Raw genomic sequence first — 19358 nt, 5'->3', positions numbered from 1 at the left:
AGAGCCACAATGCAGGAGCATGGAGGTACTCACAGCTTTCTGTGGGCATTGCACTCTCTGGCTGCCAGGCCTCTTGAGGCTCCCTCTGCCTAGACCCTGCCTGACTCAGGGTATGCATCCTGCCAGTGGCTTGGATAACTTTGTGAGGCATTCTCTCTGAGTCCCCCTCCCCTCCACCCCTGCCTCCACTGAGTTTCCTGTTAAGTCCCCCATTACAGTCCTCATCCACCAGATTTGTCTCTGCCTGTGTCCCTGTCTGCTTCTCCACCTGATCTTGAGCTTGGCGAGGTTGGAGATGGCAGGCCCACCACTCTCACTCCTAAATCCGAGCCTGGCTCAGGGGCACCTAAACATTTGGGGACTGAATCAATGAACTGCAATATGTTGAAGGCCTGGGAAATAAAAAGCTCCTGAATTGGTCTCTGTGTCCAGGGCAGTTAATGCAGTCAGGGAGACCAGCCATAACTAGGTAAGAAGCTAATCAACAACAAAAGGCTTTGATAGAAGCTTGGAAAGGGAGAAGATGGTTCTATCACAGGTTGCGTGATGAACTGTTTTAACTCAAGCCCTGGCGAAGCCTTTGCAGGCACTTTCCTCCTCAGTGCTGAGAAATAGAGATTCGAAGCCAAACACCTGCATGGTCTAGTTCCGGCCACCTCTCTTGGGTGTGTTTTCTGAAAAATGGGACTCGCTACCTTCCGGGCCTGATCTACTCGTCAATGAACTCAAATCTGGAAGGACACTGGAGGGCCACTTCAGCCATAGTGCTCATATTGTTTCTTCTCGTCATTGTTTCTCCTTTTCTTTTGCTCGCGCCCTTCTCTTTGCCGGCCTGCCGGCCCCGGCTTTCCGCCCCGCGACCTCCCACTGCCTCCCCAGGGCCCCTAGCCTTTTCTCTCCGCTCCGCCCGGACCGAGGAGGCGGGCCCAGATGGGCGACGCACCAATCCGAACGCCTCGAGCTGCCGCGGCCTCCCGCGAGTCCCGCCCCACGCCGCCGTCCGCCAATCGCACTCCGCTCCCGCCCCGCCGGGCCGCCCAATCGTGGGCGGGCTGAGCTCCCGGCGCCCCGCCCCTCCCGCGCTCAGCGGCGGCTCCGCGGGCGGCCGCGCTGGGCCTCGGCATTCTCCGAGCTGGGCCGCGCAGCGTCTGGCGGGCGGTGGCGTCGGGATCGCAGGCGGCGGCGCTGCTGCTCGCGGGGGTGCTGGCCAGAGGCGGCGGGTGAGGCGGGTGAGGCGGGTGAGGTGGGCGCCACCGGCCGGCCGGAGGGGCGCCTCAGCTCCGCCGGGGCCCGCGGAGCGGGACCCGCGGAGCAGGACCCAAGACCGAGGAGGAGGCGGCGCCCCTGCTGCCTGGAGCCCGGCCCGGTGCCCGCCGGGAGGGGGCAGTGGCCTGACGTTCCTGGCCCGGAGCGTCCCCGACGCGCCTCCCGGAGAGGCCCCCAGAACTCCCGGCCGCCCCCTGGGGGTGCCTTCAGCCTCCCCGGACTTACCTGTGCGGCTGCCTGACACCCAGGAGCGGGAGCGTGGGCGCGGCGTGGGCGCGGCGTGGGCGCCTACCCCCGGCCGCCAGCGGGGCGGGGGCGGGGCCGCCCTCGGCCTCACCGGGCCGCCCATCGCTCTCAGTCTCACCGGTCCGCCCGCCGCGTCCAGTCGCGCGGCGTGAGCTCCCCAGGGACCGCGGCTCGGGATGCTGTCCGCCAGCGCGGCCGCTTGCGCGCCGCCCGCCACCCCTTCCCTTGACTCCTGGGCCATGCCCCAGTGTTTACATGCCGGTGAAGCCCCCGGCCACTCCGAACCCCTCCAAGCCCCAGCTCCCCGAGGGTGAAGCCAGCCGGCCTGCGAACTGGACTGGTAGTTCAGACCAGGGCCCTCTGGACTCAGATCCCCATCCGCTCTGCCGCCTCAGCTACCATCTGGGCGGGATCCGGCTCTGGTGTTTTGAGGAGGGGGTGTGGTGTAGGGAAAGGAATCCTGGGGATTTCTGGCTCCCCCCCTTTTTTTGGCCTTCGGGGCTTCAGACTCAGGGAACTCGCTCATGGCTTTTTTGATGAAGAAGAAGAAATTCAAATTCCAAACCACTTTCACCCTGGAGGAGCTGACTGCGGTCCCCTTCGTGAATGGGGTCCTCTTCTGCAAGGTCCGGCTGCTGGATGGCGGGGATTTTGTCAGCTTGTCGTCAAGGTAGGAGCTGGGGCAGGGATCCCTGCAGGGAAGGGGGATAATGAGCCAGATCTAGTCACTTGGCGAGTGTGGAAGTGCCTCTTGGGGTCCAGAGAGTCCTGGAGATTATGTGTGTCTGGGGCAGGTTTGCACAAGGCAGGACTGAGTGATCTGAGAGGTCTGAGGCCTGAGGAAGCTGGAAGGGTGCTGGGCACCCATCTGCAGGTGACCAGCCGGATACCTGGGGGTCTGTTGTTTCAGCCCCCTCATGGGGCCTTGCACACAGCCCACAGTAGGCCCATTCTGCAGACTTGTATGAAGAGCCCAGTGGGGTTTGGCCTCGAAGGGCTGAGAAGGGGAGGAGTGTTCCAGGGCATCTTGCACCCAGCTGGCCACTCGGGCTGTCATACGATTTAGAGCCCGGGCCAGCCACAGGTTCCCTGGCACTCCCTGGCTCCTGGGAAGGTCCAGCCCCAGGCACTCCTGGTCTGGCTGGAGGGTGGTGGCTGGATTTTGGCCTGCCCAGCCCCCTCTGAGTCACTGCCCTCTTCTGGCTGGAGCTGGACTGCTTTGCATTGCAAATGCCCTTGTCAAGGAGGCTGCTGCCCTCTCTGAAAGAAAGAGGCTCGGTCAAGTTTAGTTTTTGTGTTCTTCCCCATCCTGCAGGTCCAGCTGCCCGGCTCATTGCTGAGGGCGGCTGAGTTCCCAAGCTGCGCCCACTGCCTGGGCCCATCTGGGGTCACATAGTCCTGGAGTGTGACAGATGGGAGTTTGAGTCCTAGCTCGGCCACTTTGTGGGCCCAATACAGGTCTCTCTGTCACAGTTGTGAAGAAGTTTCAGCAGAGAGAATGCGGTGCAGGGCCTGGCCCAGTGCCTGTGACCCACTGGCTCCCTTCCTTGGTCTGTCCCTTTGCTCCTCAGGCCTCCTTGTGGGCCCAGTTAGCTGGAGCTGCCTCACAGTTCTGAGATGGGGTGCCTGTTACAGATGGAGAAACTGAGGCCCAGAAAGAGGGAGTAAGTGGCTTGCAGTTGTCAACTGAACTTGGCCTGTTTGGAGACCTGTTGGATGAATCTGGTGGTCGAATGTTCTGCTGGGAGGAGGGAGAGGAGGCATACAGCCTAACCCAGATTTAGGAATCTCCAGTGTGGGACAGGGTGGGGTGTCTTTTCTGTGCACTTGGGTCCGCTCAGGCTGGGAGCTGCTTATCTGAGGAATTCAGACAAGGGCTGCCCTTTGCTGTGGGGGTGGGAGGCTGTCCTCGTTGCCTGGGAAGCCTGTGATCCCGTGGCCACCCACAGAGTAGCCCAGCCTTTCTGGGAAAGGGCTGTGGTGCTCAGAGCTAGGGCCTGGGGTCAGCCAGTGAGTGGCCGGGTGACCTAGGGCAAGTTACCTAACCTCTCTGATTCCAAGAACCAGCAGTTACTGGTGCTTTGCTCCCTGTTTTACTGGCACCTCTCACTTAACCTGTTGACTATGCCATGGAGCAGAGTGGAGGTTGGGGGAGGCCTGTACTGTTGTTATTCCCATTTTATAGGGGTGGCTCAGAGGCTCAAGGAGGGAGTGATTTCTCTGCGTTAATACAGCAGAGCCCAGATTCAAACTCAGGATGTGCTTTTAGCCTGTTCTGCCTTTGAGCCTTAGTTTCTTCTTCTGTGAAATGGGAGAAGTCATACCCACCCCTAGAGTTGTGATGGGGAATGGGTACTGTGTATACCATGTCTGACCAGGCAGACTGTTGCAGCAGCTGTTGTTACTATGGTAGAGGGGCCCAGGCCCCAGCCCCTCCTAGGTCTTGGGCGGACCAGGTGGAGTCAGCAGAGGGCCTACATCTGACCTGAGGGCTGGGGGCAGGGTCTTGGATCCTACTGAAGAATTAGTATTCAGCCCCAGGCTGAGGTCTCAGCTGGCTTCCCAGGCCCTGGGGCCACTGTCACCCTACCTGTCAGCCTTTCAATTGCCCTAAACCTGCCCCCTCATCCGGGAAAGTCTGGAAATTTCCAGGTCTCAGCCCACAGTGTCTGGATTTCACCTCTCTCTCCGCTTCTTCCCTCTTGGCAAGGGGCCATGGATTCCCTGAACCCGGCTGAGCCTGCCTAAACAGGCTTTCCCAGCCCTCATCCTGGATGAAACCTGAGTGGCATGAGGAGGGAAGAGCTGACATTGAACCCCACACAACTTGGCACTTATGGGCTCTGGGTACCTGTTTGCTGCTGGGCATGTGTGTCTGGAGGGAACACACACGTTGGGACCTGAGGCTGCTTTACAGCTGCTTTGGCTTTTGCCCAGCAGAGGGGGGTTCCTGGGTTCCTACCCTTCCACTCCCATGCCACACACCCTGGTCTGCAGCCTGGGAGCCCTTCCTCACAGCCCACCTCTCCAGAGGGCCAAGGCCCTATTGTTTTGGAGGTGGGGTAGGGTCAGGGGTGACGAGACCTGCTTAGTTTATTAGCACACTGTCCGTAACCCCGGAGACCCCTGACATGTCCCAGGGAGTGGGGGTGGTGGCAGCATGGGTGGTGTCTGAGCAAAGCAGGCCCAAGCCTCCACTCCTGCAGCAGCCACCCTCCTAGCTAGAGTGTTTCCCTGTGTGTTGGGTGCCATGGCAACAGCTAGGTACACAGCTCCAGCCTGACCCACTTTGAGCAGGTAGAACAGGTGGTACATTGCACTGTTCCCCAGCCTCATCTTTCTGAGGCCTCCTTATGAACCATAATCCTCACAGCTACCATGTTCAGTGCTACGTGCCAGGTGCCGTGCTGAGTGTTTTTGCACGTGCTGTGTCTGTTCATCCTCTCGGCCATCCGGCGAGGTCATTTGGCTAGAAATGCAATTGGGAAAATAACCATTTTATCATTAGGGTTTAAGCTGCCTTTGATTGTGCATTATTAGATGCCAGGGACCTGCTGAGCACCTCGAATGCATGATCAGCTGAGTCCTTGAACCACCCCGTGAGCTGAGGAGGAAATTGGGGTCAAGAGACCTAAAGTGATGGACCCGTGTCACTCAGCAAGAGAGTGGCAGAGCTGTGATTTAAACGTGGGCAGGTCCGGCTCCAAGGCCCTGCCTTGCCTTGGTGGCAGAGGGCTTGAAGCAGCTACAGCCTCATGTCATGTCCTCAGACCTTTGAAGGAGGTTCTTTTTAGTGGATTGGGTGGTACAGGGAAATCCAGATTTGGATCATTTCAAGGCACTGGGCTACATCCTGTGAGATCTGAGGAAAAGGGGCCTCTGGGCCACAGGTGGGGGTGGGGCTGAAGTCCACTGCTGTGGAGTTGGTGCCAGGCACGGGCTGGCACTGGGGCACAATGGGCATTTGCCAACGTCTCTGCCTAGAGGCCTTCCAGCAGACGCATCCAAATGGCATCTGGGAGGCTTTCCTAGGGGTCCCAGGGGGGATGCATCCCAGCCAAGTCTAGTGAGTCGGGAAGCAGTGGACCAGGCTGTGGTCTCCCTAGGGCAGGCTGGGCACAGGCTTCCAGCCTTGAGCCAATCTGTCTTTCAGGCAGGAGGAATCCCAAACATCCTGAGAGGTCTCTGTGCCCAGCTGGCACTGGTCCTGTGGCCTGCCCCATGCACGTGGCTGGTGGCGGGAGGGAGCGAGAGGGAGGCGTTGATTTACCTTACAGCAAGTCCTCTCTGGAGGAGACAGGCAGAGCGAGCCTCCTTGGCCAGTGGATGGGGAAACTGAGGCTGGGGGCAGAGAAGTCACTTGTTCAGGGTCACTTCGTAGGAGGAGCTAATGGCACAGCCGGATGGGCTCTGGTTGGCCCCGACTTCTGCCCGCTGTGCAGTACCCCTCTTTGCTGGGCCAGAAAGAGAAGAGGGGCCCCTCCGATGGCTCTTGCTGCTCTGCACTTGGGTGCCAGGCTGTCTAAGAAGCAGACTGTGTGACTTGGGCAGGCTCCCACCCGTCCTTTCTTTTTGGCAGCTTTGAATTCTCAACTGTCTCTTCAGTGGGGTTTTTATTTGGGCAGCCTTTTGAAAGAGGGCATGCCTGCTCAGAATACAGGTACTGACTTCTCTCTGTGGGCCTGGCCTTGAGCAGGCCGGGACGGGAGACCTCCGAGGGATGTTTGGGATTTGTGGGGGGCATGAAGAAGACCTTGGACAGGTCAGCTCTGCAGCTGGAGGCCCTGTGCCCGGGCCTGGGGAGGCCAGGTCTTTGCACACACACACCACAGGCTTGGCTGGGCCTCTACTTCCCCGAGGCCCTCTCCCTCCCTCCTTGGAAAAGGATGCAGCTGCCACTTGAATCTGCTGCCCTGCGAGGCCTGCTGTCATGCACATCTTAATGTGGAGGGAGGGTCGTGTGGAGATGGACACACAGTTCTGTCTCTTGGGCCCGAGGGTGCAGGGAGGTGGAGGTGCAGTGGGACCCTAAGGCAGGCAGGGCATCCACTTCCCTTCACAGATCGGGAGCTCTGGAGGCCGAGTGGGGAGGGGGCAGGGGGAGGAGGGGGAGGAGGCTGGCAGGCGCAGGTCCCTTTTCCACATTTACCGAGCACCCTCTTGGCCCTGGACTTTCTTTCAGAGGTGACCGGGACCAGACAGCCTTGCTCCCATGGAGCTCCCCATGGGGTGGGGGCAGTGTGCCTGTGGGCATCACAGAGGAAGGGCTTCCCTGAGGAAGGGACTCTTCATGGGAGCCTTGTGGGCCAAAGGGAAAGCCCTCCCTATCACAGTGACGTGCCCCATCCTGAAAACATAAGCTCCATGAGTTTGGGAAGAGGTCAGGCAGAGGCCCCCAGTTGGAAGGCACTTGGTCAGTGATCTAGGCAAGGGGCTGGCGTGGTTGGGGTATGGAGAGGGGCAGCATGGGGCTGGCTGCAGTCGATGAAGATGGGGGTAGCTGGGCTGGACAGTTCCTGGCTTTGGGGGTCCAGCCGACGGGCAGGGGGTCAGTGTGCCCGGTTTGCCGATTAGGATGCTGGCTCTTGGCTGCCAGGTGGAGAAGATGCCAGGGTGCCTCACCGGTACTCAGTAAGGGAAGTTGGAGTTCTGGCCTGGCTGGGCCGTGGCAGGCAGAGGGAGAAGAGTGGGCACACTGGCGAGAAGGTGGGCGGGTAGAGCCGGCAGGTGGGTTTCCTTGTCCTCAAGTTCCTGGCAGCACACCCAGCACTTAGTAGGTGCCGGAAGATGGAAGTTCAGAGAGTGCACAGTGGCCAAATGCGGCTGGGGTTTTGTTGCCGTATACAGTGCTCTAAGAGTTGTTGACAGCATAAACAAAAATCTTTTAAATAAGAAGATCGAGCAACGGTGTCACGTGGCAGCATGTGGCCCAAGGGGCTTTGCGCTGCCTCCTCCGTGGGCTGCCTGCTCTGGGCTCCTCCTGACCCCCTGCATGCCCTTGGATCCCTGACGGTGGTCTGCCTCCCTCATTTGCTCGGGCCAGCCTGCTCCCCGGGGCCCCTGTGGAAGGCCTTCCGTGCACAGGCTGGGGCCTGAGGAGGCGGGTGCTTGTGGAGAGAAATCTTGCTGGCAGGCTGCAGAGACCACCCATGGCAGCCAGGCTGTGGCACCAGGCCAGCTGCGGGCTCCCTCGGGGTCAGCCTGTGCATGGCCTTGGTGTCTGCCCCTTGAGCCCAGCCTTTGCCGCCAGCTGGCCACACCATTGGCAGGTGCCACCCTGGCAGCCCCTGCCACCTGCCTGCCAGCCTGGCATTGGCAGAGCCCTGACCCGAGGTGATCTGGCCCTGTGGAGCCAGGGCTGTTCCCCGAGGCCTGTTCCCTGAGGCGTGTTCCTCACTTTGATCTTTGTTCTGGGAGCTGCTCTGGCCAGGGGTTCTCAGTAGCAACCACACCGTGTGTCGGAGGGCCCCGAATGCTTTTGAGCTCTGCTTCTTCAGTACCTGGGAGTCCTGACTTGCATTCGCGAAGCCCTGCCTGGACCTCGTGAGAGCTGCTAGCATGTCTGCTCACGGGCCTCGCGAGCCTGGGGACTCAGTATGTGGAGTCTGGTGACTGCTGGGTGGTGACCCTGCGGTCACTTGCCCACTGCTGGGAGGAGCAGTATAGCACCCGTGGCAACCGATATAGATTTATCCTCATCTCATCAGACAGACGCGGAAAGGTTTGAGCAGGGGAGAGACATCAGATTTGCTTAGAACGAGACCTGGAACTAATTTGGGGCGAGGGCGAGGGCTGTCTCTCTTCATTATCCACTTGGCCTGGCAAGTGCTTTCTGTTCTGGGGCTACCAGACCTGCCCCCAGGGCCTCAGATGTGCTCTGTGAGGTCTGTCTCCCTTGGGCCTTCTGGCTCTCCAGGAGGTCACACTGTGCCGTTGGTGGCCTTGGTGAGGCCTGAAGCTGCCCAGCCTGTGCCTGGCCTTGGTGTCTGCTTAGGACTGTCGTTGCAAACCCTCTGTCTCTGCTGTGAGCTTCTTTTGGTGGCCTGGGCTTGGAATGGCTCTCAAATGCAGGCCTGGAACCACCCAACCCCCCATCTGCCCAGATGTCAACTGGGAGTGGCCAGCCCGCAGTTGGGAGGAAAGAGCCCCGATGGAGGACGTGCTGCCTCTTTGGTCAGGCTGGTGGCTTGCCCTGCACAGGCCTGGGGAGGACATTCCCGTCCTCTGCCTCTTGTCACCTGTTTGACCTTGGGCAAGGGGCTCAGTCTCTAAGCCTCAGGGGCTGCTGGTGTCTGCCTCGCAGTGTTCTGGGGAGGACCAAGTGAGATAATGCCTGTCAAACGTCTAGCTCGGCTCCTGGCACGTGGTCGAGGCACTGGATGTGCTGCCGCCCATCCTTCCATCCCTGGCTGAGTCAGGGTGGTGGGCTGGATGGCGCACCTCAGTTGCCCTTCTGTGGCAGCTGGAACTTCCCTGTGGGCCAGGACTGACTGGGGTGCTGTCTCTGTCTCATGATTCTAGGGGTGCTGTGGGGAGAGGCTACTTCCGGAGGGGTGGGAAGCAGGTGAGGAGCACACCTAGTGTCTAAGGAGCTGGGCGTCACGCTGGAGCTCAGGGTCCCCAGTGGGGCCTGTGCACTTTCTTGTCTCTGTTGGCTTGAACCTGCCCTGTCTTGGGGCGCTTGGCTCCGAGCCAGTGAGAGCTGGAGTGCTCCCGGGGTGGGGTGGGACTAGGGTGTAGGGGGCTTCTGCCTGCGGGAAGGAGCCCTCTGCACAGCCAGTTCTAGGACCCACTCTGGCAGGCGGAAGACCGCCCCCCCACGTGAGGCAGAGGGCAGACTGCTGGGGGACGGGGGAGCAGGGGAGAAAGCCAGGGGCCCTCGGTGGGCGGCAGGCCCCTGGTGCTCCCTGACTTTTACCACACCTTACTTTTCTAGTTGTTTGCTTCTGCAGTTGCCTTGTCCTCAAGCTCCCTTCCCCCGCTTCTTCACCTGGCTGACCTCCTGCTCGGCCTGAGAGCCACCTCCTCTGGGAGGCCTTCCCTGGCCTCTTTTGGCCTTGTACACCTCTGTGGGCCAAGCGTCTTAGCACGGAGTGGCCTCTGTTGCATCACGCTCCTGGGGCTTCCCGCTGAGGGTTGGCGCTGGCGCAGGGCTGGAACTTTTCTCCCTTGGCCCTGAACCAGTGTGGGCGCTGATGGTGCCGGACCAAGTGCCAGTCACCACCAGTTGCTTGGGCCCAGCCCCTCCCCACCCTGGTGCGGGAGGTATCAGCGCGTGTCAGGAGCAGCCCTCGCCTGCCTGCCATGCAGCTGGGCACTGCCTTGGGCTCAGAGGCTGCGATTGAGAGGCAGCTGGCCGCACCGATGGGTTGTGTCAGGTGGACCCTGTGTGTGGAGTGGGGATGCTCCTAGGGGGATGGGGCGGGGCGGGGGCTGGTGCCTGCCCTGGGAGGCACCTCGGCTGCTACTCACTGGCTCTGTGACCATGGCCAACAGCCTTGTCCTCTCAGCCTGGGCTTGCTCCTCCATCAAATGGGGTGCGGGTTCCTACGTGGAGGCGGGAGGGCTCCCTAGATCAGGGCGACCTGCTCGCACAGGGCCCTGCACCCGGCAGCTGAAACCAGACTAAACCTGCTGGGGAGGGCGCTGGGGAAGGCAGAAGTCTGCGCCCTTTTTGCACGCAAGGCGCCCTTACTTCCCACCACTTCCTCTGAGCGAGTGCTGGACTCTCTGCAGACCCACAGAGGCAGCACACCTGCGGCTCCCCAACCCCCAGTCCCTCAGGGACAAGTTCCTGCGCACCTTCTGTGTGTGGGCCCCCCCCCCCCCGCCCCCGTGCAGCTTCCCGGGGTTCCAGCCCCGCCCCGCAGTGCCCTGCCCTGCAGTGCCGCGCCCAGGAATGGATGCTGGGCTCCGTCCCAGGGACAGTAGGTGATTAGGTTGGGGGAGAGGGGAGAGAAGAGCAGCACAGGGCAGAGGGAGGCAAGGGCAAGAGTGCTGAGCAGGGAAGAGCTCGTGGCCTGGGGGCTCGGGGTCGGGGGAGGCCACAGGGAGGGGCTGGGACTTCTCTGACCAGGGATCCACAGAAGGGTGTGAATCAGAGTCAGAGTTGTATTTTAGAACCCCCAAGGGCAGCCATGGGGTTGACCACTTGGGACTCCACATTGTAGGAGGGGAGGTGGCTGTCAGCTGAGAGGAGCGGTTTCCCACCTCTGTCATCATGGAATGATTAAAAACAAAACTCGAGCCTGCTACGCAGCAGCCGTTGCTACTCACGACAAGGACAGTGTCACAAACAACCTCGAGGGAAGGAAGCCAGACACAAGAGCATGCTGTGCGGTGCCGTTTATATGAAGTTCAAAAGCATTCTGATTAAAAAAAAAAATCCTGATACGAGTCAGGATGATGTTGTCTTTATTGGGGTGGCAGTCATGTCTGGAGAGGACTTCTGGGACCTGTAAAGTCCTGCTTCTAGGAGGCTGGTTACACAGGACTGCTCTGAGAGCCAGCCAGCCGAGCACTGACGTGCGCACGTGTCTGTGTGAGAAAGGCCTTGAGACACCCACACCTTTGGTCGTGCTGGGCACCTGAGACTGGAGGAGGTCCTCAGGTCTCTCCAGGGTCTTTCTGGCAGGGCAGCCTGAACCGTCGCTACCCAATAAGCATCACTTATGAACCTTAACTCAGCAGTTGCCGGCAGTCTTCTCTGGCTGGGGATTTTCCTTCTGCCTCTTGCAAACCCTGGCAGGGGCTGCTGGGTGTGGGGCTTGGCGGTTCAGAAGGAGGGCAGGCTCCCAAGGCTGCCAGACCACCGGATCTCTCTGAGCCTCGCTTTCCTCTTCTGTGAAATGGGGTGATAAGCTCCTTCTTGGTGCTTGGATTAAGTGGGTTACCACCCCCCTGCCCCCACGCCCCCGTTAGGTACCCAGCATAGCCCCCGGCACAGAGTAAGTGCTCAGGAAAGGCTGGCAGTGGTTGGTATTAATGCAGGGCAATCATTGGAGAGGATCCAGGGGTGGGAGCAGGAAGGAAAGGTTCACCTTCCTCCTGCTCTCCCCTTAATTGTTTCTCTTCTCTCTTCCTGTGTTTCACCCATTCAGCAAACATTTGTGATTCGAGCCAGGCTGCTGCCCTGGTCCTGCACTGGGCACTGGGTCCAGCATTGGCCGAGACAGCCATGGCCCCTGACCTTGGGCCCATGAGCCAGGGGAGACCATTAGACACGTCAGCTCTCCAAGAAGTGCTGAGCACGGTGCGGGAGGGGAGGCATCAGCCACTCCTGCCTGCTCTGGCCCTGACCGCTGTCTTTGGGGATGGGCCTTTGACTGGGTACTCTCCCTGAATGCGACAGAAGGCCTGACCCAGGGCTCCAGCACCTCCTAAGGGTTTCCTGTCGGCTAAAGAGGAATCACATGGACCTGGGTGAGAATGGCCATGCCCCTTTTGGATGCAGACAAGACCAAGGCCCAGGTTTGTTTCCCAGTGTCCCACTCAGGCCTGGCTCGTAGTAGGTGCTCAGTTAATGTGTGTGGACCAAGTGAATGGCAGGGGCAGCGATTAGCCCAGGGTCAGTCCATGAGTCTGCAGGAGAATCAGCTGTCTGGGCAGGAGGTGGAGATGGGTGAGTCAGGGCCTCCTGGTTCCACCTGACCCCGAGCCCTTTGTCTTGTGGTTGGAATCTCAGAGAGCTGCTGAAGATGGCCAGCAAAGCAGGTCTTAGTCTGTGCTGGTTTTCTGAGGAGACGTGACTCTGGCTGAGTGGTCCCTGATTATTCCTCGGTCACCTCAGAAGTCCAGGGAGCCGTGGGGAATGCGGTGTGGAGCAGTGGGAACACGTGGGGGCAGATCCAGAGATGGTGATGACCTCTGACCCCTCAGTGACTACAGAGGGCTGGAGAACGTGACCTGACCACAGCTGGAGGCCCCTTTCCTAGAGGTGGAAATATCAGTGCAAGAAGGTCTAGGGTGGCCCTTATTGGGAGCAGTGCTGTGAATATCACTAATTTAGTCATCAGAGGCTTACTGAGCACCTCCCATGTACCAGGTGCCATCCTTAGGACATGGGAAGCAGCAGTGAGTGAAACAAAGGCCCTGCCTCCAGGACCCCTGCGCTCTGGGACATGGAAGCCTCCTTTCATTTTCACCATTAATAAGACCCATGTCCAGAAGAGGAAGTAATTTGTCTGCAGTCGCTGTGGGGAGGGTGCTTTCGGGAAAGGCTATGGGGTTGGGTAGGGGTTCAGAGGACAGGGACATCCCTGTGACTCACTTGAGTCCAGCTATTCAAGGAACTGGGCTCCGGGGATGGGGATACCTCCCTCCTGTTTCTTCCCTCCCTTGGGTGATTCAAACACCACCCAGGCGTGAGTCAGCCAGGAGTGGCCTGAGTATGCCTGGGCTACCTGCCCGTCCACCTCCCAGGACGTCCCAGCCAGGTTCAAGGTCTGGGGAAATGTCCTGATCCATGGTCCTGGGGTGGGGAAGTGGGACCTGCATCAGGGCCCTGGCTTCCTGCTGGACCGTCTATCTCAGAGTTACTTTCGATGGTAGCGGCCATGTCCCCCTTTCAGTGTGAGTGTCCTCTGGGTATGTGCCAGGCCCTGTTCTCTCATTAGGCCTTTTAGCAAACCCGTGAGACAGGGCAGGGCAGTGACTGAGGCCCAGAGAGGTCCTGTCCAGTGAGTGGCAGATCCTGGCCTTGGTCCCCAGCCTATCTGCCTCCTGTACCCTTGCGTTGTGAGTGAGTGGTCCCGCTGGGGATCTCAGGGGCTCAGGAAGGGAAACTCCCTGTGCACAGCCAACCCCACAGTTCCGTGTTTTACAGTCGTGGGTTCTGGAACGGAGGAGGGAACGTAGCTACTATAGCCCAGCTGCGGCTTCTTGCTTTGAATTTCTAGGGCCTGGGCCCAGTTTAAGATTCTGAGGTCAGACAGCTATGGGTTCAGATCAGATCACGGCCCTCTCCCAGCCAGACCTGGGGTCGGTGGCTTCTGTGCTCTGAATCTCAGTTTCCCTGCCTGCGATGTGGGGATGATGGTAGCTACCTCCCAGGCTTGGGGTGTGGACTCCAGGAGGTCAGGCAGGGAGAGCTCTCAGTTCAGTGCCCGATAAGTAGGAAATGCTCAGGAGGCAGGAAGCTGACCTTATGGACTTTTATAGGAACATTTCCCCACTCTCCCTTCGACCCTGGATTGACCAGGCTTGGTCCCCAACACCAGCAGGTCTTGACGAGTTTGGCCCAGTGCCATGCCCCACTGACCGTACACTTTGACCTCATGACCACCCCTCCTTTAGGACAAGACTGGTCTCAAGGCCGCCTCTTCCCTGGTATTGAGACTCGTGAAGGTTCAGCCCACAAGGCGCAGGGACACTGACGGCTGCTGCTGTCCCCTGAGAACAGCTTTTCTATCTTAGAGCATCTTCCCAGCGGTCCTGCAGGGCGGGGGTGGGCGGTGGGCTCCTGAGGTAGGGCTTGGAGGTGCAGTTCACCCCTCACCTCTTGAGTGACCTGCGGACTCCCTGAGTGTCCATCTGCTCATCTGCGACGTGGGTGCTGACCGCGTCTGCGGAGGGCGCGTGCTTGAGCAGCACCTGGCGCACAGAAGGGGGCCCGGGAAACAGGAGCCAGGCTGGGCCACATTTGGTGATGGGGCACCTTCGCCCAGGTGCCTGGGTTTGGACCAGCACTTGGTCAAAGCCAGCAGTTCATTCCGGATTCCTTTCGATGGCCTGCCCTCCTCTTGGGCTGTGTGCCTCAGTTGAGAATAGCCTGCCCACACGTTCGCCTGAGTGATAGGGAAGCTCGAGCTGCCTGCAGAGCCTGCCTCTGGGTGCAGGCACCTCTGCGAAGGCAGAGCCAGGGAGGCAGCGTGCCTGTGTCTGTAAAATGGGGAAGCCAGCGTCTGCCCACTTTGGGTTATTTGATGTAGTTCCAGGTTACCGGGCTGGTGAGTAGCAGGAGTGGAACGCAGGTGCCTCTGACTCCAGAGTCCTCACTCCTAACACTGATGCCCCTCCACCAAGCCCGAGTGGCTTGACTTCTAGGAACTTCTTGCTGCCTCGTCGTGTCACAGGAGGAGGGGCTGGCCGTGTCAGAACTGCAACAAGCTGCTTCCCCTGCGTGCAGCCCTGAGTTCCTGGCAGGGGCCAGATGCTGCTGGGCGGCCACGTTGGCCACGTCACTGGAATGGAGGCTCTACCGCCCTGCAGCCCCTGGACAGATGCCTTGCCTGGTCCCCGGGGTGGGCCCCTCCCCAGGCGGCTGTACTCTCTTCTCTTCAGGGAAGCACAGGCAGATGTTGTCAATTTAAATTGTTTCCTTATTAGACTCTCGCCTTTCCCAGGCTGGGCTGGGTTTCATCAGCCGGGAACTTTGATTGCTTCACTGTGACTGCATCACTGTGACTGCACGTTCTTCCAGGGACCCGGCCAAGGACCAAGGTCAGGGAGATCACGGAGCGGGTGTGGCTGAGGAGGTGCAGGCTGGATGTTGTGACCGCCGGCCCAGCGGGGAGGGATTCGTGCGATGGAGCCTTGCCCTGGTTATCTCTCATCATGGGGGCAGAAGGGGAGGAATCCGGGGACCAGCCCTTTCAGGAACACAGGAGGGCAGTGGGGCTGGGAGTCCCTGGGGTCCTACTCAGTGCTCATGGATATGCCCTCGCTTAGCCAGGTGCCCAGCTCCTGCCTCAGAATCACCTGGGAGCTTGTTTAAAAAGTCCGGTCCAAGGCCTGCAGCAGTGGTTCTCAACCAGGGGTGACTTTGCCCCCGGACAGCTGGCAATATCTGGAGACATTTTGGGTTGTCACAGCTGGAGCTGTGCTACTGGCAGGATGCTGCCAAGCATCCCGTAATGCACAGGGCACCCCCCATGAAGTCCAGAATGGCTTAAAATGGCAGTAGTGCCGGGGTTGGGAAACCCTGCCGTAACGGAGTCTAGTTCTGGCAGGGCCTGGGAATCTCCATTTGTGACAAGCCACGGAATTTTCCGTGTTGACTTGAGGCTGAGAAGCTCTGTCCTCCCAGGCCTCACCACCCCCACCCGTAGGTAGTGGCCACAGTTGAGCTGCCCCCTGCCAGGCAAGCTCTGTGCTGGGTGTACGGTGGTGACCAGACAGGTGTGCAGATGAGTACTTGCAGCCAGGCTGCTGGGGAGGTGAGGGGCTGAGGGTGGGTCAGGCTGGAGCCCTTCCGTGGCTCCCCACTGATAGCCCGGTTTCCCTTCTCTCAACTTCCTGCTCTGAGACCACTGCTGGCTGTGCCTTCACTCCGACTCCGGAGAGGGGCCCCAGATGGTCCCTGTCTGTGAGGACCCTGCGGGCCGTGGGCAGCCTGTGGCCAGGAGGTGGCTCTCATGGAATTGACCCCTCATCGCCTGCGTGATGGAGACTGGGGGGTGCTAAAGCTCTGAGATCTTGCTGCATTTCCTGGGCAGTGAGGCTGGTCTGGGCCAGGTGATAGGGATGTGGCAGTGAGCCACCCTCGGGGAACCATGGAACCCGGACGCTGGGGTGGCCTTTTGCTGGGAGTCCCAAACTTCCCCATCTGAGAGGCCGAGGATGGTGGCTCACTTCAACCTGGTCTGCTGCTCTTCACAGCCTTTGAGGCATCTTGAGTTGTTGGGGCCCTGAGAAGAAGCATTCCCTCCTCCCAGGTGTCCACTTACCTTCCTGCTTCTGAAGGGAACCAACATGGGGAAGAGGCGAAGGTGTGGCCTTGGGTCAGCATCCAGCCCTATTGTTCTGTCCAACCTTGCTTGGGCTTGTTCTGCCCTTCTCTGGACCTCAGTTTCTTCATCTGTAAAATGGGAATGATAATGGCACATACCTCCTAGGATTGTGGTAGTTGCTCATGTCTATAAAACACATGTCCTGTAGAACAAGCTCAATGAACAGGACTGGGTTTTACTGTTGATTAATTAAAGATGAACCTGGGAGGCAGGAGCGAGTGTTCTAGAGCGAGGGTCCCGCTCTGTGCAGCTCTGTCTTGAGCTGTGGGGAGGCAGTGGTGGCAGATAGGTGCCATCTGTGTGGGGCCCCGACGGCGGCCAGCTGCCTTTGTGAGTCACTGACACATGGTAGGGCAGGTGCTAGAAAGATGTGTCTACTACACACCCATCGTGCCGGTAGAATTCTTTACATTGCCTCTCTGGGTGAGCAGTGGAGAAAGGAGCTGGACACGGCACCGCAGGGTCATGCGACAGCCCCACGCGGTGGGCAGTGTCACCCTTTCACAGATGAAGTCCAGGCTCCCGGTGGTGGGCCTCCGGGTCACTCATGCAGCCCTACCCTCACCTGCCTGATTACCCCCCTCCCCCCGGCCTTCTCTTGCCTCTTCCTGAGAGCCACCTCCTTCCTTCTGGGTCTTCCCACCACCCGGGCCATCTCCCCGCGTCTTCACCCAGCCAACCGCAGCCTAGAGGTCCCAGCCATGGCGTCACTGCCCCGACCAAGTCAGGCCCCCAGTCTGTTCCGCTTCCTCGCAGCCCCTTCCACTTCCTTGGAGGCTGGCGGCAGTTGTCAGTTGCTTTTTGTGTGAGTCTGTCTCCCCACTCAGCCGGGGGCTCCTGAGGAGGTCTGCTCCCGTTGTGTCCCCACACCCACGTGGGCCTGGCACCGAGCCGGCGTCCACAGTGAGGCTTTGTGGATGCATCACAGAGGCCCTGGTCGGGATCTGGGGCCAGGGGAGCTCCGAGGGAGACACCAGCCTGGTAGGATGCTCTGCTCTATTTCAGGACAACCCAGAAAGAGCCAAATTCTGCCAGCGGGCTGTGGTGGGTGGAGAGGGCTCGCCCTGCCTCTCTGGGATTTGGACATCTAATTGTGTATCTTAAAGCTAAAAACGAAACTCCCCTGAAAACCCAGTCTCTGTAATTACCTATCCCTGGCAGCATGGAGCTGGGGACTCAAGCCCTGAAACCCCAGGCTAGGGAGGCCATCTTCATCTCTTACCAAGGGGCGCCCGGTCCTGCCGGGAGGGTGAGTGTGGGCCCAGGCCTTGAATCAGGCAGATGGGCATTCAAATCCCTTTGCTTTTGACCAGCTCTTCTAACCTCACACCCTTTTCTCATTTTTCAATTTCACGTTCAATTACAGAAACAGTTCTTGGACAGCCACAAAGACAGTGGCCCTGCGAACGGTTCTTCACCCTACCTTAGCCAGACCCGCTCCGAGCTCCCTCCTTCCTTCAGCCATTGTCTCCTCCTGCCCCTTTGCAGGTGGAGCAAGCCACTCGGCTTGGGAGCCCCGAGTCCAGGGCTCTGGACGGTGTCCTCTTTGGGCTTGGTGCCATCATCTTTACATTTCAGTTCTCAGCGCATCCTGAGCCACATTAGCAGGGCAAGCGGGGGTTGGGGTGGGGGGCGGATGCACAGTCCTGTGTGTTCTTAATGAGCATCTTCTTTATGTTTCGTCAGAGATGCTCATTCGTTGTAATTTTTTCACACTCTTCCTCTTTCTGGCTCACTGCACCTGGGGAGTTGGGGAATGTACGCAGAGACCCACGTTTCCCACACAGGCCCTGTCCCTGCCCCCGGGGCCACAGTCCGTCGAGGTCATGGCTGGTGCCAAGCGGTGCTCAGCTCTCAGGATCCCGGTCACCCTTCAGGGCTCTTGGCAGCGCTGCAGTGGGCCTTTGCTGTTCCTGGGGTGGCTTTTTGGCCTCTAGCCTCCTCGTGCCTTCTTTTTTTAGCAAATTTATTTATTTATATATATTTTTGGCCGCTTTGGGTCTTCGTTGCTGCGCGCGGGCTTTCTCTAGTTGCGGTGAGCAGGGGCTATTCTTTGTTGTGGCGTGCGGGCTTTTCATTGCGGTGGCTTCTCTTGTTGCGGAGCACGGGCTCTAGGCACACAGACTTCGGTAGTTGTGGCGCGCGGGCTCAGTAGTTGTGGCTCGTGAGCTCTAGACCGTAGGCTCAGTAGTCGTGGTGCACGGGCTTAGTTGCCCCGCGGCATGTGGGATCTTCCCGGACCAGGGCTCGAACCCTGCGTTGGCAGGCGGATTCTTAATGACTGCGCCACCAGCGAAGCCCCTCCTAAGCCTCTCCTCGTGCCTTCTTAAACATGTCAGGCATATTCCCACCTCAGGGCCTTTGCACTGACTGTTCCTCATGCCGGGACTGCTCTTCCCCCAGGCGTCTGTGTGGGTCACTCTCTCACCCCCTTCGGCTCTTTGCTCAGATGTCACCTTCCCATTAACACCTTCCCTGGCCGTCTTTCCCTCAAGCACCCCCAACCCAGGCACTGCCTGCCTCCTTCCCTGTTCCTTTTTCCTCCATAGCACTTACCACCATCTTGTGTTTTTGCTTTATTTTGTCTGTCTCCTTCCTGCTGCCAGACTATAAGCCCCTTGAAGGCAGGAATTTCTGTTTTGTTCACTATTTATGTCCCTAGGGCCTTCAATAGTACCTGGCACCTAATAAGTGCTTAGTAAAAGGTTTTTGAATGAATCCATCCCCTGAGATTCCCTCAAACCTGGCCTGGCAAGCTCCCCCCTGGGGCTCATGGTCCCCTGCTTGGCATCTTAATTTCTGTCTTTTTTTAATGAATGCCCCCTCACCCCGACCCCTGAGCCTGTGCTCATCTTTCATCTCCCCCCATTAGCCCTGCCCTGTGCCTGAACCCCTATACCACCTGACTGAGGGTGCCCAGCTCCCTCTCTTCAGAGGGCTCTGGAGGCGGCTGCAGGGCTGAGTCCTGGCTGTGCCATCTCTGGCTCTGGACACAGATGGGCCTGGAGTCAAGACCGGCCTCTTCTCCTCACCACCCTGTAGCTGTGAGTGAGTTTCTCGGCCTTTCTGAGCCTCATTTTCCTCATCTGTAAAGTGGGCCATGATAACACCCAACCT

General features: G+C 59.3%; 1 protein-coding gene across 2 annotated transcripts in view; it reads left to right on the top strand.

Annotated features, from left to right (window-relative positions):
* Positions 1-1105: 1105 nt before the first annotated feature.
* The window catches only part of EEIG1 (estrogen-induced osteoclastogenesis regulator 1), a 37090-nt gene continuing 18837 nt past the window's right edge, over positions 1106-19358 (top strand). The window contains exons 1-2 of one of the 2 annotated variants that reach the window (XM_079926720.1): positions 1845-2182; positions 14586-14753. In XM_079926720.1, the coding sequence (XP_079782846.1) occupies positions 2037-2182; positions 14586-14753 (314 nt within the window). In that variant the 5' untranslated portion in view covers positions 1845-2036. Of the gene's footprint in view, positions 2183-14585; positions 14754-19358 lie in introns of both variants that reach the window. The other variant, XM_079926719.1, reaches the window with a different exon arrangement.

The sequence above is a fragment of the Stenella coeruleoalba genome (assembly GCF_951394435.1).
Source record: "Stenella coeruleoalba genome assembly, chromosome: 7".
NCBI lineage: Eukaryota > Metazoa > Chordata > Mammalia > Artiodactyla > Delphinidae > Stenella > Stenella coeruleoalba.
Note: the sequence above shows the minus strand (reverse complement) of the source record. Positions and strands in the feature narration are given on the sequence as shown.